We start from the raw sequence: 16,508 nt of genomic DNA, 5'->3' as shown, positions 1-16,508 counted from the left end.
ACAATTAATTGCTGAGACCAGTTTATCCCTAAGAGAAAATTTGATTCCTCTTCTAAGATGTCCTGATTTCCCTTCCAGGTAGTGTTGCTTCTGAAGACTTGGTGATCACAGCTGTTGTGGGTAACTGGGGAGGTGAAACTGGGGGCACACTCTTTGTGTCCAAAGGTTGTGGGATTATCATTGTGTGAGGTCCATTAGAAGTCTCAAGAGATCCTTCAAATGGATAGGTGCCTTTTCCTATAGGTGACAATCAGAAGATTTCATATTTTTAATATCATTTAATAGTTTTTTCCCTGATTGTGAATTAATTATAAATGTTGATAATACAGAAAATAAGAAAGTATAAATTACCTACAATCCTACCACCCATAGAAACATTGTTAACATTTTGGAGTACTTTCTATTAGTGTTTTTTCCCCCAACACTAATATTTTTGATAAAAATCTTGTTTGATAAATCATTTTTAGTAACTGATTTTAACATTTATACTTTGAGTATATACTTCAACTATTTAGTATTAGAATGTAATGCAAGATGTAATAAAATTTGAGTTTTAAAGTTTTGCTTTGATATTATTCATTCAGGAATAGGGAGCACAATAACATGAGTGGAGATGTGCTGGGAGAATGGGGGAAGGCCCTGTGGGAGGAAGTCAGGGAACTGGTGTTCTTAGCTTTTATTCTCGGGGGCAAAAAGTATCTGGAAACTGACAGTTGGTCCCTGGGGCTGCAGTTCACCAGGTGAAGTCACAAAATTGAGGGGACATCTGGGGCTGCATTGTGGTTGAAAGACCATGGGAATGAGAGCAAACAGCCTGTTTAAAAACACACGTCCTCTGTCCACCAGTATCAGGACTTCCTCCCCTTTGCGAGCAAGAGCCTGGGAGATTGCCATGGCCTTCCTCTCCTCTCTCAGCAGGTCCTCAGTAGAAACACAGGCACAGAAAAAACTCATGACCCTTTAGATCTGTGATCATTTGTGCCAGCCAACAAGACAGCTGCAAATGATAAAGTTACTGAGTAGCAATGTCTTGTTCCGGCCCATCAGAATGCAGGCAGTGGGTGGATATAAGTGGAGTCTGCCATTGGGGCTCGCCCTTCCTCTTGACTTTGCAGAAATGCTCTCCAGGTTGGTTTCTCCTGCACAGGAAATTGTTCTAATTGGCAATCTCCCTTGCTCTGAGGATTCACTTTATGGGGCAAGAGAAGCAAAGGAGTTCACAGGGAAGCTTGGAGAGACCAAGATCATATTTGCTTTAAATTTCCAATCTTCTCAGCTGGACAGTGTTAACTGCAGCCTATGGAAATGAGGAACGAAAAGGGGAGAGGTAGGAAACTGACATTTATAAAGCACCTTGCCTAAATTACCCATTGTTAAATACGTGAATCCGTGCAAGATCAGTTAAGGCAGACATTGCTCCCCCCTGGACTGCTGCTTCTATACCAAGACAAACAAGGGCCTTGAGCAGAAAGGAAAGGCCTGAATTACTTTTCCTCCAGCAAGGCTGTGAAGAAAACAATTACCTTTGACATCTACCTTATATCAGTGCCCCTCCACTTCATAAACACATAGAATGTCGAAGCTTTAACCGTGAGAGATCATCTCCTTCAGCTTCTTTAAACTGAGGGTCCAGAGTCATGAGGTGACTTGCTTATGGCTGCAGGATTCATGGAAAAGCACTAACAAGAACAAAAGTATCCACTACAACGCTATGGCTTTGCTCAACTATGAATCTACTTCATGCAAATAACTTATACTTGCACAGAGGATTTATAATTTGCAGAAGACTTTTTTGTATACTAGTGTGAGAAGGGTACATCTGCCATTGTCATTTACCAATGAGGTAATCGAGGGTCAGAGTTAACAAATTAGCTAATCTCTTAGGACTTGGAAGGGACAGAGATGCTATGGAAAGCATGTTTTTTGGTGTGTGTGAGGAAGCTTTGGCCATGAGCTAACATCCATTGCCAATCTTCCTCTTTTTGGTGAGGAGGAAGATTAGCTCTGAGCCAACATCTGTGCCCATCTTCCTCTATTTTGTATATAGGATGCCCCCACAGCATGGCTTGATGAGTGGTGCGTCAGTCCGCACCTGGGATCCGAACCTGCAAACCCTGGGCCGCTGAAGCAGAGCACGCAAACTTAACCACTATGCCACCAGGCTGGCCCCAGCATGTGCTTTTCTTAATATTTCCTGACTATCGTGGGCTTCCATTCCCTTTTTAACTTTTTCTCTAATTTTAGAAGTTTTAAATATTGTAGGAAAATTTGGTAAACCTAGAAAAAATTAAATCACCTCTAATCTTATCACAAGATAAGCAGTATAGCACTTTGAAATTATATATTTCCAGTATTTTTAATGCATAAATATATTTTTTACATGGAATCATATTGTACATATCATCTTAAATTTTTACTTATGAATGCTTTGTCATCTTTCAATATTAATCAACATCACTTTTAACAGCTTTTAAGACTTTGTATACATTCATGATGGTTTCTGAAGCATACAGTTCCAGATAGAATTTTAAAGTCAAAAGGCAATGCTTAAGGCTTCTGGTATTGATTGCCAGATAGTATCTATTCACATCTCACCAGCAGCATTAGCGTCCCAATTTCCCTGAATCTTTGTTAACTTTATGAGGGAAAAAAAGTGCCATCTCAACTCTTGCTCTAATACACATCTTTAATTCTAGCAAGGCTGAACATTTATTGTCCATTGGCATTTCTTCTTTTGTGATTTGCCTACTTAAGTGCCATTTTTCCTATTGGGACTTTTTCATGGGGAGACAGTATAGAGAAGTGGCTCCAGAGGGTTCTGGATTCCTACCGGCTTCAAAGTCTGACCTCACCACTTTTTAGCTATACGACATTGAGTAAGCCATGACCCTAAGCCTTCAATTCCTCATCTGCAAAATGGGCTGTAGTGAGATAACCAACACATATATACAAAGCCCTTAGCAACTAGTTACTTTCTTATCGATAAATGCAAGAACTCTATAGAAAGCATCCCTTTTGTAATATGTTGTGTCAATTACTACTTAATGTTTGTCCTACCCTTTTCACTTTGTTTGGGTCTTTCTCTGTGGATAGAGGAAAATAACAGTTGAACAGCTCTTACTACCTTATTTTGTTACATTTTACCATCTTTTCTGAATGATCCCTTTCTTTTTTCACACTCTCTCCAAGCATGGACATTAGCTCTTCTGCCATTCTTACTGGTTAGTACATGCCCAACAGGAGCATTACTTCTTTTTATCCTCAAGAAAATTCTTCTTTTCCTATGCACAAGATTCTAGATTTCCATAATTTATTTTTTTGGTAAAGTATGTTATAACTCCAACCCATTAGGTATTTTGAATAAGTTTTTCTGCTGCTGACTAACCTACACACGTTTCCACCTTGCACTCAGAAGCACCAGTCTAAGGATACTTTTCCCACTGGGTCCTTCAGAAGGTAGTCTCTGAATGGGCCATGACTGTTACTTTCTGTGGTCACTTCCATTTAGCATTATCTTTAACAAAATTCACAAGACTGAAACACTGCTGATATAAGACAAAACTGAACATGTGCAAGGTGCCTGGAGAATAACAGTCACAAACCCAGCACCAAATATTTTTGACCACATGAGCCCAAAGGAATATACTAGGAACTGTGGGGTACAGCCCCAGAAACAATGATACGGCAGCCATAGCAACTTCTGACTCAGAGCCTTGGGAGTGAGGAGGAATCTGACAGCAGCCCTGATACTGTCTTAAGAACCAAAGGAGTCCTTATGTCTGTAAGAGGGAGACTTAGAACTCTAACAGACTCTTCATCTCTAGCCTGGGCTCTTTCTCACCCCCTATCCCTAGCCCCATGGAGGTTCTAGCCTAGCTTGTAGACTGGGCAAGGAAATGAGCTTCTCTTACAGACATGACTCCACTTTAAAGGAACTCAACAGGAATGCTCCACACAAAGCAGCCATTTACTTTAACTTCCAGACGTGCCAGACTTTCTTCCTGGCCTTTGTTTGTTGTTCCCTCTACTGGGAACAATGTTCCCTGGCCTGCCTACCTCCTTGGCTAACTCCTACTTATCCTTCAGATCATTCTTCTCAGAAGCCTTCCCTAATCCAAGGTTGGGTCAGGTACTCCATGTCACATAGCACTGATCATTCCAGTGTCACTGCCTGTTTGCCTTGCCCATTAAACTGCAGAGATTATGTTTTCCATTGTATCCCTAGTGCTTGGCACAAAGCAGGCACTAGGTACTCAAAAAAATAACTTGGATAAACTAATTTGTATTCTTTTTTCTACCTCATTTCTGGCCTGCCCTGGGCTCAAGAAATTACTGATAAAACCGTTTCATCATGTCTTGCTGCCCTGTCACTGTTCTTAATTGGTCAGTAAAATTTTTGAGTTCCTGGGACAAAATGTCCCCTACACTGTCCATACCATCCCACAAACTTGGCACACTGACAATAAGACGCAGTGACAGAGCCTGGGTTGTTGGACCTTCTTCATGACATTCTTATGGAAAATGAGGTTTTGATGCTACAGTCCCATTTTTCATATTTCCTGAGTATTCCTAATGGTAAGAGAAAAGCTGGAAGCAATGATTCTCCCATCTGCTGTTCTGAATAGTCACAGGAAAAGCTTTCAAGGGACAATTGGCATTAGCATTGGGAAGTGCTGCACAAAGCAACTTAGACTGACTCAAGACCTAGTAGTTTTATGGAGTCTTGCTCCAAAGTAAACCCTTTTGACTAACAAAGATATAAATCTGACTGAAGTATTTACAATATTCATTGTATTCACAAGTCACTTTACAGCGTGGACTCTCTGATGGCGCATAAGGACTGATCTATGCCTGAAAGCCTTTCCACATTCATTACATATATAGGCTTCATCTCCAGAATGGATTCTCTGATGCTGAACAAGGGCTGAGCTCCTTTTGAAGGTTCTGCCACATTCAGTACACTGATAAGGTTCCTCTCCACTATGAATTCTCTGGTGTCTGATGAGGTTTGAGCTCAAACTGAAGGCTTTTCCACACTCATTACATTCATAGGGTTTCTCTCCGCTATGTATTCTCTGATGGGTAATCAGCTCTGAGCTCTGCCTGAAAGCTTTTCCACATTCGTTACATTCATAAGGTCTCTCTCCTGTATGAATTCGCTGGTGTCTAATAAGCTTTGAGCTTTGGCTAAAGGTTTTCCCACACTCATTACACTCATAGGGTTTTTCACCAGTGTGAATTCTTTGATGTATAATGAGATATGAACTTTGACTGAATGCTTTGCCACATTCATTACATTTGCAAGCTTTCTCACCAGTATGAATCTTCCGATGTCTAATGAGGGCTGAGCTCTGATTGAAGGCTTTCCCACATTCACTACATTCATATGCCTTCTCACCACTATGAATTCTCTGATGAATAATAAGATATGACCTCAAACTAAAGGCCTTCCCACACTGGTTACATTTATAGGGCTTTTCTCCGGTATGGATTCTCTGATGTTGTGTTAGAGAGGAATGTTGTTTGAAGCTGTGCCCACATACATCACATCTATAAGGTCTCTCTTCTGTAGGAACTTTCTGATACATTATAGAGTTTGTACTTAGAATTGAGCTTCTCTGAGACTCATCATGATGGTCTCTCTTTCCTAGAGATTTATGTGTGAAGATTACTTGACTAAAACTGCCCTCTTGGGAAGGGGATCTTCTTAATCTGTCCCCTGCAGCACTTCCTTGCTGCCACTTTAAACTGCTTTCGTGTTCACTAACTGCTCCAAAAGGTTCCTGGGGAAGTCCTTGTGATTTTTCTCCCGAGCTGTCCTTCGTCACTGATTCATTGTTCTCAGAATCTGAAATGATAATAGCAAAACAGATTTTCTATTTCTCTAGTCACTCTCAATATTCACTTTCTATGTGAGAGAAAATAGAAGCTTCTACCCACAAAAGATGTCACTGTCCACATGTATCTTTTCTTTAACTGGCCATAATAGGGTCCCTCCTCCTAATACTAAGGCCTACATCTACACTTTGAATTTCATCCTTTCCTGGCTCCTCTGAGACTCAATTGATCAATTACCTACTATTCCTCTCCTAGTATTGTCAGCCTCTTTCTCCACTGATGCCTGTTCATCAGCATTTAAATACGCTCAAGTTTTCTTCATCTGTTTAAATCAAGCTCCTTGCCTACACATCTCCCTCATGCAACCTCACTCACTCCCATTCAGCGTAAAGCTTCTTGAAAGGGTTGTCTGTACTCATCCCTATTCTGCAATCCAGTTTCTGCCTTACCCTTGTCTCCCCAACCCTCCTCCACTGATACTACTATCATCAAGGTCACCAACTTCATAGCTGCTTAATCCAATGGATACTTTCTGGATCTTACTTAGTTGGCCTCTCTGCAGCACTGATACTGGGGACCACACCTTCCTTCTAGAGATGTTCTCTTCCAGCTATATTAGTCTGATTTCTGTGGCGGTTCCTTCTTAGATTCAAAGCTAATCACTCAAACATGAGTTTCTCCAGATTCTCTTCTGGGCTCTCATGTATCCTCACCTTACAAACTCTCTTCTGTTTCCTAGGCTTCAATCACTACTTATGTTATAAGCAAATGTCTCCCCAGATCCCCAGGTCTCTCTATTAAGCTCTAGATGCTTATATCCAACTGCTAATTGGGCATATTCCTTGTGACTATTTCACAAGCACCAAAATGTCCCAAACTAAACACATCATCAGATGTGTATTTTTCCCTTATGTTTTCCCATTTATACGAATAGTCCCACCATTAACCAGGTTGTTCAAGACTGAAACCTGAGTGTTACCCTCAACTCCTCTCCCACATGCTCCACTTTTAAGAATTACCAGCTACTGCAATGCAATTTAAGTGCTGATGAACAGAAGTCAGCTTTGATCTTCCCTATCTCTCACTATAATACATTGTGGCCACTTGGTTTACAACACTCTCTAACAGGACTCTATGCTGGCCTTCCTCAAATCCATTCTCGACTCTGCACCTCTACAACACAACTCCAATCATGTCACTCACTTGTCTAAAACTCTTCAACTGTACCCCACTGCACTGTACGAACTAATGAGGATGACACACAAGTTTTCACAACCTGGGTCCCATTTTCCTCTCTAGTTCATCTCTCACCACCTCTCCCCTATGAATTCTCTATTCAAGTCAAATTGAACTACTTGCAATTCCCAGAATGGGTTGCCCATTTTCCTCTCTAGTTCATCTCTCACCACCTCTCCCCTATGAATTCTCTATTCAAGTCAAATTGAACTACTTGCAATTCCCAGAATGGGTTGTATTCTCTCACCTTCAGGGCTTTGTAGCCTTGGCTTGTGTGATACTGTAATACAGGAAATATATAGTTGGTCTTCATCCCCAGTTCTTGGCACACAGTTTCTAAAACCACTGGCATTTCCTAAGTGGTAGGGGTGAGAGGAGTGTCTTTTGTTATTCATAATAAGCCCTTATCAACCATACCTGAGTTTATGCTAATGAGGTGACCCTTGGTGGATGGGGGCTGGCTGCCAAAGGAATCAACCATGTAATTAGAGAGTTGGAACTTATAGCCCCACTCTCTGACCTCCAGATAGGGGCTGCAGATTGAGGTGGACAATTACCAATGACCAATGATTTAATCAATCATCCCTACATAATGAAACCTCCATAAAAACCCTAAACAAAGGGTCTGAACGGGAGCTTCTGGGATGGTGAATGCATCCAAGTGCCAGGAGAGTGACACACCCTAAACTCCACAGGGACAGAAGCTCCTGTGCTTAGGACCCTTCTGGACCTAGCCCTATATACCTCTTCATCTAGCTGTTCATTTGTATGCTTTCTAATATGACGGTAATAGTAAGTAAGGTGTTTCCCTAAGTTCTGTGAGCTGAAATCAAAAATTATGAAACATGAGGAGGGGGTTGTGGAACCTGATTTGTAGCCAAATTGGACAGAAGTATGGGTAACCTGGGGACTTACTACTTGCAATTGGCATCTGAAGTGGGGGGCAGTCTTGTGGACTGAACCTTTAACCTGTGGGGTCTATGTTAATTCTGGGTAGTTAGTGAGGGAAAACCTCACACAGCCAGTATCAGAAGTGTTGTAAGTAGAGAAACAGTTTTTCCCTTTAGCTTAGTACACTCCTCCTCCCACTGATTTACCTGGCTTTCTCCTACTCATAGTCCAAGTCTTAGCTTAGATATCTCTTCCTCCAGGAAGTATTCCTTGAACCTCTGTGGTTGGGTTAGGTACCTTTATATGTGCCCCAGAGCATCCAGTGCCTACTTTTATTCTATAATTTACTACACTATATTGCAATTGCCTTTTTGCTTGTCCACCACCCCATCTAGACCTGAAAGTTCCTTGAAGATAGAGACCCAGTGCCTACCCCAGTACCTGACATGTATTAATACCTATTAAATTACATAATGAAGGAGTATGTGAATAAATGACAGGGAAACTGACAGGAGGGCTGACTGCAATTCATGAGGGTTGCTGAATACAAAGCTGCTAAAGTGAGCACCTCTGGTCTAGAATAATAAAGGTGAAGCTCACATACGGCATGTTTGTAAAATGCAATTAATTCTGTATGCTCAAAACTAGAGGCCTAAGTGATAACAGTTCCCAGATGAGTTTTCCTTTCTTACCACTTTTGGGGTAAAGGCAAGGCTCGCAGGGTTTCAGTTGTGTCTTTAAAGGCTGGAGTTGGATGTTTGTTAACTCTTGGGATGCTCCAAGACATGTCAAATCCTTCCATGGCACTGCTGGTCCCTGTGGACTAGATGGGACCTGAAATCAGTAAAATATGGTTAGTTTTGTGAGGAAATCCCTAGGGAAACTGCTTAGTAAAAATCTCAGAGGTTAACGAAGACATCCCCAGGGATGAGTGACAGGAAAAAAAAGAACTATTTCAGCATAGAGATAGGGATGACTTTAATAGCCACTTCAGGATTATGGTTCAGTAGAGACAAACAAATTTTCTTCCTACTGTTATGATGATGCCACACGCTCCAGTCTCTGGATCCCTTTTCCCACAACATAAAACATCTCCCTATTCCCACCTGCTGCCCTGGATCATCAAATTCCCTCTCCAAATCCTCCAAAAGAGTCACAGCTTCCTCGCCGCTTCTTGGACTATGTTGCTGAACCCAGATCTGCAGCTCCTCAGGCAGGATGCTCAGGAACTGCTCCAGCACCAGCAGCTCCAGGATCTGCTCCTTTGTGTGCAACTCAGGCATGAGCCATTGATAGCAAAGCTCCTGGAGTCGGCCCAAAGCCTCCCGGGGCCCAGGTGTCTCCTGGTAGCAAAACTTCCTGAATTGCTGCCGAAACAATTCTTGGCAGGATCGGGTACTCCCATTCTGTTTAAATTTCTGACCCCAGGAAAGGCTTTCTTCTGCTTTCACTAATATTAGTTCTTGTTCCTGAGGATTCTGAGGTATCAGGGTTGAAACTGCTCTGGATTCCACAGCCATTCTGGGCTGAAACAGATTAGCAAAAAGCTCACTACAACTGGGTACTGTACTTCAGGGTTTCTTTGAGTAACTTCTTCTTTCCTGAAGGATATGAAAGCATTGTTAACTTAACAGTGAAAAAAAATCTCTAATAATTTATAATAATAAAGATCAGTCATCCCAGTAACATACTGAAAGGGAGAGCAGGTTTGAGACTGTAACTAACTAAAAATTACTCACCTATTCACTGTCTCCCATTTTGTAGAATTCCTACCACTAATGCTGTAAGAAATTATTTTAGAAGGAAAAGAATTCAATATTAACATGAATCACATACTGAGAAATTTCCTTTTCAATTCTCTTTCAATCCTGGATGCATCAGGGAGAAAAATCTGTCTTTAACATGTCTGTAAAACTTGCAGAACTCCCTTTTTAATAAAGTATAGCCTCAGACTTCAAAGGGTAACAATATCTAGCTAAGATTTAATAATGCTCATTTTTAAAAATTTATTTTTAGTTACTTTGTATCTATGGCAAATAATGTTTTCATTTAAGGTAGTAATAAAATATTTAAAAAATTCTTATTAAGCATGAGTTGATTTAAATAAAATATCATTGGATATTTGCCATTTGATCAAATTTAGCATTCACTGAATTTCCTCAACAAACACCCATGCATTTACTATGGGCTCTGTCGTGAGCTGGGTATTAGGATACTAAGGTTTTTGATTGTGAATAAATGAGTCTACTGAGGAATTAACCAAGAAGCATTTGTTAAATGTTTACAATGTGCTCAAAAACATGTCAGATATCGTGCAGATACAAAAGCAGCAAAAAAGGTCAATATCAGTTCTCAAAAAGCTTAGAATATACAGGAGTACACATTTTTAAAAGTGAAATATGGCAACAAATAATTATGTATTAAATTTTGTGATATAGATCAAATACGATCTTATTTTAGGACGGGGGAATATCGATAGGAGGGTATGCCCTTGAATCGGGTGAACAAAACAGTAAAATTTAACCCTATCACTACAGTTTACTTTAGAGATTAGAACACTTAGGTTACAAATCTGTGGTTTATTAACCAGCCCCGCCGCACTAGCCTTTCTATTTTTACACCCTGGTTAAACCAAAGCATTTGCGAAGTCACGGCGTGGGGGAATAACTGCCCTTTCTGCTGGAAAGCAGGGGCTTGAGTGCTGGCCTCCTCCGCGTCCACAGGACGCTCGGGGACGACGCCCGGACAAAGAGGCGCGACTCGCGGATGGGCAGGCCGAGGAGCGGGGCTCCTCCACCCCGCGCACGCCGCCGGGGCCGCACGTCCCCCCCACCCTCCCTCCGCCTCGGGCCCGCGTCCCTCACCCTGGAGCCGGCGGGGAGCGAGCCCCCGACCTGGAGCGTCGAGCCACAAAGACCGGAAGTGCACGCCCGCGCCTTCCGCTCCCGCCCCCTTCCGAGCCTCCGTCAGCCCCGCCCCGTGCTCACAGGCAGCCAATCAGCGTGCACCCTGCTCTTCCCACCGCCTTCCCTCTTTGGCCGCCCGCCCTGCAGAGCGTGGAAGCCGGGGAGAAGGTGAGCGGGGAAGCTGGGGCCCTTCAGAAAGGCCGCCTCACCTGGGAGGGCGCCGCTCCCCGCCCTAGCCGCCTCCTGCCCAGACCTTCTCCCACCGCCAGCCACCATACTTGGTGCTACGACACTCCCGATTCATCTCACCTCCAATTTTCCAGAAAAGTATTCAGGTTTTCCTGTAATTACAGTGCGTTTCCAGGATCTCCGACAAAAGCAAACGCGTGGATGAACGGGCTGAACAAAAAGTAATAACCACTTACATTGCTCTTCCGTATGCATATCATGTGAGCGTTTGAACAGCTCTGTGCGGTAGCTATTATCATGCCCATTTTACAGCCACGGACACTGCCCAAAGTCAAGCAGCTCGTGACCAGAAAGACGCCAAAGCCGCCATAGTTCAAGGAGGCTCTGGTGTCCCAGACTCGGCGCTTCTAACGCCGAGTTTTCCCATGTTTCACTGTAACCTAGCTGGCATTAGTCTTAGTGTTTACGTTTTTCTTTGGCCATTTAGTAGGTGAAAAATGATGCTTCATGTTGTTTTAACTTGAATTTCTTTTAAATTAGTGAGCTTGAGGTTACGATATTTCTCTCATGTTTATTGACCATTTATGGTTCTTGAAAGAAATGGCTTTTCCCATTTTTTAAATTGAGGTGTTACTATTATTCTTTTATATTTGCGAGAGTTTTTTACTTGCTAAGGATATCAACTCGTGTGTTACAAGTATTTCCCCTTTTATTTGAATTTAATTATGTTTAAAATGTTAGTACAAGATGATTCATACGTAGAAACAAATTCTCTTTTGTGAGCTGAGACAATGAAAACACACATCTTTGGAAAAAAATATTCATTCGCATTCAGAGGGACGTACTCAATAATTTTTTATCACTGTAGCAATTTTACAAAGCAAGGAAACAAACAGTATTACCTTGTGTTTCAGTTATCTGTTGCTGCATAACAAACAGCTGTAAGATTCAGTGACTAAAAACAGAAGGTGTTTTATTGCTCACGATTCTGGAGCAGTGGTCAGTGGTCAGGAATTCAGACAGGGCTTATCGCAGATGGCTAGTCCATGCTTTATGAGGTATCTGCTAGCTTGGCTTAACCGGGAGGGGATCATCTAAGATGGCTTCACCCACAGTGTTGTGGTCTTGGTGCTGCCTTTTGGCTGGAGTTACTTGCTTCTCCTCCATAAAGCCTCTCTCCTGTAGCCTCTCATCATTCAGAAGTTTAAATTAAGCTTATTTACATGGTGCCTGGCTTCCAAAAGAGTGATGGAGGAAAGGAAGATGCTAGTTCTCTTAGGGCCTAGGTCTGGAACTGGCATTATATTGCTTCTGCTATATTCTATTGGCAAAAGGACTAGACTCATGGGAAGGGGAAATAGACACCAGCTTTTAATAGGAGGAGCAGCTTGAACATAGGAGGAAATTTAGGCAGTTATCTTTGCATTCAATCTACCACACCTTGTTATATTGAGAAGCCTACTATTTAAGAGTGGAACTGTTGAAAGAGAGAAGGAATGCTTTCAACTGCAGGAATAGAAGACTTTACTAAATGTCCTTATTGTTTAAGCCTTTTTATTGTGCCACATAGCTAGATGTGTGGACGTAAGGCCATCCCCAGAGTTGGTTAATTCAGTGGCTTGACAATATTGTCAAGGACCCAGGTCCCTTCCCTCTTTTTGCTCTGTCATCTTTAAATGTGTTAGCTTGTTCTCTAGTCTGTCTTCCCTTATGGTCTTAAAATGGCTGTCTCAGTTCCCGATTACAGATGATATCCAGAAGCAGAAAAAGGAATCACTCTTATCTTCTGCACCTTTTTAAGACTAAAGAAAACGTCTTCCCCTAGAAGATTTTCCCTTATATCTCATTAGTTAAAACTGCTTCAGGGGGGCTGGCCCAGTGGTGAAGCAATGAAGTTCAACCATTCTGCTTTGGGTGGCCCAGGGTTCGCCGGTTCAGATTGCGGGCGGGGAGCTGCTCGCTGCTCACTGCTCATCAAGCCATGCTGAGGCAGTGTCCCACATAGAAGGACATACAACTGGGATATACAGCTATGTACTGGGGCTTTGGGGAGAAAAAAGAAAAAGAGGAAAGATTGGCTAACTCAGGGCCAGTCTTCCTCAAAACAACAACAACAACAAAAAGCTGCTTCAACTGTCCATCCCTCTCATTGGTAAGGGAGGTGTAAGGCCTCCATGATGGGCTTAGGCCAATTGAGATTCATATGCCAGGGCTGAGGATGGACCAGCCTCTCCTAAGGACACAACCTGAGGAAAGTGAACAAAATTAGGGTTGTGTTAAAAAGGCAGAAATGTTAAAGGCAGAAAAAGGGATAGATAGATGAATGTTGAGTGTACAATAGTAGCATCTACTTCAATAGGTAATCTGATTCCCTTGTATAGGTAAGAAAATGAGACACTAGGAAACAAATTCAAATTCCTATCATTCCTTATAAGATGGTACATATTTTAAAAATATAAACCAATTACTTAGTTGCAAGAGATGTAAACTGGAGTTTTATAGCTAATTTCTAGGACTTGGTTTAAATTCTCAGTGGGATAGCAACTGATTACCTTTTAAGAACCTTAGCCAACAATTTCCACTTACGTGGTATCTTAGTCCGTTCGGGCTGCTGTAACAAAAATACCATAGACTCAGTGGCTTATAAACAACAGAAATTTATTTCTTATAGTTCTGGAGGCTGGGAAGTCCACGATCAAGGTACCAGCAGCTTCAGTGTCGCTTCCTGGTTCATAAACTGGTTATTGGTGAGTAAGGCTATTCATTCAGTCAAGTCCAACTGCTTAAATTACTGTATCATTCAACAGTGCTGTACTTCATGGTCTTCATCATTGAGATAGGCTCATAGAAATTCACTTAACTGTAAAGCACTATTCAATAATAAAGGATAGAGAAAATGTCTTCTGCTGCTTAAGGGAAATGGATCATTCCTTCATCCAGCGAAAATTATTGAAATTAGTATACATGAAACTAGTAAGAAAAGAAAGGGATTCAAGTGAAATAAAAGATATGCTTCCTCATGTCACTTAGCACTATAACTCCTAGAGTATAAACCCTGTGAGGGCAGGGGTTTTGTGTTTCCGTTGTCGTCTCTCCAGTGTGGCCTAGCATACATAATTACAAGAGAAACTGTTGATGCTGTTAAAGTAATTAAACAAGGAGGCCATTAGACTGAAGTGGGTCTAAAGCCTGGCAACCTGAGTAAGCAAACCAAAACCTAAGCCAGAGCTGATTCCTATAAATGCCTCAAGGTTAAGATATCGAAACTTAAGGACAACTAATCACAAACAGCCAGCTAGGCCTTTTGTAATACGGCAACCACTTAAACTGTAGCCAAGCAAATCATCTCCTTGCTTTGCTTCTGAGTCTGCTCTATAAAAGTCTTTCCCTAGCGGTAGACTGCCCCTAGCCATTTCTGTTTGGTGCTGCCTGATTCCAATGGATGTTTGCTCAAATAAAATCTTCAAAATTTTCATGTGCCTCAGTTTATCTTTTAACAGTGATAAAAACTAGTGATAGTAAGTATTTGAAGGATGCAAAGAAGTGGAGTATTCAGAAAGGAAAACTTTGAATAATATGCTTAGACTATTTATTTTAATATGAACCCGGGATTTATTTTCATCTGGCATAGTAGGATGACAGACACAGAGACAACTGCCTTTGAAAGAAGAGTGTATTGCCCATAGTTCCCCAGAGGACCGGAGGTACTGCATGCCACAGAAGGCCACATGGGGTCACTCACAGGGAGAAGCAGAGAGAGAGAGAACTGGGACCAAAACTTTATTAAAATAGTGGCGGGAAGTAACTAGGTGGGGAAGTCCTCTATTGAACAGGAAGCAAAACACACAGTGGAGGCTTATGGTTGGAGGGTTTGTAATAGATTTCTGAGTGCCTGGTGGTAGAGATGTTTGTAAAATACCTTGGGCCATTAGCATAGCCCCATGACTCCAAGATGCCAAATCATCAATTACAGAACATCAAGAATAGTTATTACACTATTGTAGTCTATTACTGTTACCATGATGTCACCAATTTGGCTTTGTATTTTTCGGAGACAGATAATAGATGTATTAACAGAATGAGACAATGCTTATTTGTAGTATCCAAGACAGTAAAGAAAGGCCTTATTTACTAAGTTGTTTCTCTTTGCTTCAGTATCAAAGAAAACCCTTGAGGTTGCTCATGAGGTGCATTCTTGCATTTACCGTGCCTAGAACAGAGTTAGAGCTACAAGTAGGCTCTTATTAATGTTTTACTTTTTTCCTACCTTTTCAGGTTAACCACAATGACAAATCTCATCCTAGCTCTTAATGCTGTCAGCCACTTCAAAAAGATTTTCCACTAGCATTCTGTTCTGCCTTAGGGATGATTCAACGAAGATACATTCTAAGATTAGGGGGAAAAAGAGCAATGCCTTTCTAAATGCATGGAGTATGAGTAATGAAAAGAACAGCTCAGCTAAAGAAGCTGAGTGAAACATTTTCTAATGGTTTCGTGGGTAGGAAACATGAGAGTCTGGAGAGAAAGCTTTTCTTAAAAAGCTGTGGGACTTGAGTGCTAAAAGACATTCACGTCATTTCATTATACCTATTCTTTGTGGTAAGCTGGACATGTTTAAAAATCTAACTTGGTTGCCTTGAACTTGTATTATTTGCCTAAATTCATTTGTTGTAGCAATCATTACTAGAAGGAAATTTACGTTTTAATTGAATTTTTTCACGGAATGGTGAACTTATTGAATACTCATTGGGTTTCTGTTTGACAGTGTCTAATGAGAAATTAATTTCTTTTAATCTTCTTAGGCAGCATGGTGGTAAATAACTAATTTACATACTATCCAATATTACCTTCAGACATCCTGAATGGCAAATATACTTTTATTTTTAAATATTTTTCAGGAGGTGCACCCTAATTTGCTTACCTTTTCTGGATTTGTCTCGCTTTTAAAAATTCATTATTTTATATTACTATGTTTTTATGACTGGGATTATGCTGCTGAAAGTAATAACATTTTTCTTATAAACGGCTACTTCTTTTTGGTTAAAAAGATCCAATTGAATACCATTTTGTGGAACTTTATTTATACAATCTACCGGTTTGAAATTTGTGATCATATATACAGAGACTACAATAAGAAGAAAAACAATAATAAGAGCCTACAAGTTGACTTTCATTACCAGGAGTGGAAATGGGTACCCAAAGAGAACATTTGGGGCCAGCACTTTGGGGAGGATGGAAGAAGTGGGTATGGGCAGGATAATGTAATGGATACAAGTTCAGATTCTGGAGCAAAACTGGGTTCAAGTCCCTGTTCTCTCAATTATTAACTCTGTAACTTTGTGTAAGCTTCTTAAATTTTCTATGCCTCAGTTTCCTTTTCTGAAAAATGGGGATAGTTGTAGTACCTACCTCGAAGATTGTCGTGAGCATCAAGTGAATTAATGCATT

The 16,508-nt window shown here is 41.2% G+C and overlaps 1 protein-coding gene across 2 annotated transcripts; it reads right to left on the bottom strand.

Moving 5' to 3' along the window:
- Positions 1–47: 47 nt before the first annotated feature.
- Positions 48–10,719, bottom strand: ZNF397 (zinc finger protein 397). Of its 2 annotated transcripts, XM_058556986.1 has the most exons (5): positions 9,705–10,719; positions 9,072–9,566; positions 8,658–8,799; positions 7,322–7,429; positions 48–5,848 (listed from the first exon to the last, which is right to left on the bottom strand). In XM_058556986.1, exons 2-5 carry the CDS (start codon positions 9,483–9,485, stop codon positions 4,803–4,805), a joined length of 1,710 nt encoding a protein of 569 aa, XP_058412969.1. In that variant the 5' UTR covers positions 9,486–9,566; positions 9,705–10,719; the 3' UTR covers positions 48–4,802. The 2 variants fall into 2 exon arrangements, with proteins under 2 accessions (XP_058412969.1, XP_058412970.1); XM_058556987.1 differs by lacking the exon at positions 7,322–7,429 and having other exon boundaries at positions 9,072–10,719.
- Between the last annotated feature and the right edge of the window lie 5,789 nt (positions 10,720–16,508).

This window comes from Diceros bicornis, chromosome 16 (assembly GCF_020826845.1).
Source record: "Diceros bicornis minor isolate mBicDic1 chromosome 16, mDicBic1.mat.cur, whole genome shotgun sequence".
Lineage (NCBI taxonomy): Eukaryota > Metazoa > Chordata > Mammalia > Perissodactyla > Rhinocerotidae > Diceros > Diceros bicornis.
The sequence above is the reverse complement of the archived record's forward strand: the minus strand, read 5'-3'. Positions and strand labels throughout refer to the sequence as shown.

Bases quoted from the DNA above. Each gene is read 5' to 3' on its own strand.
- ZNF397 (XM_058556986.1), bottom strand. From the start codon at position 9,485: ATGGCTGTGGAATCCAGAGCAGTTTCAACCCTGATACCTCAGAATCCT. The intron at 7,430-8,657 runs GTAAGAAAGGAA...CCTACCACTTAG, and splicing joins TTGCCTTTACCCCAAAAGTG to GAAATGCCAGTGGTTTTAGA. The intron at 5,849-7,321 runs GTGAGAGAATAC...TTATCATTTCAG, and splicing joins AAGGCTACAAAGCCCTGAAG to ATTCTGAGAACAATGAATCA.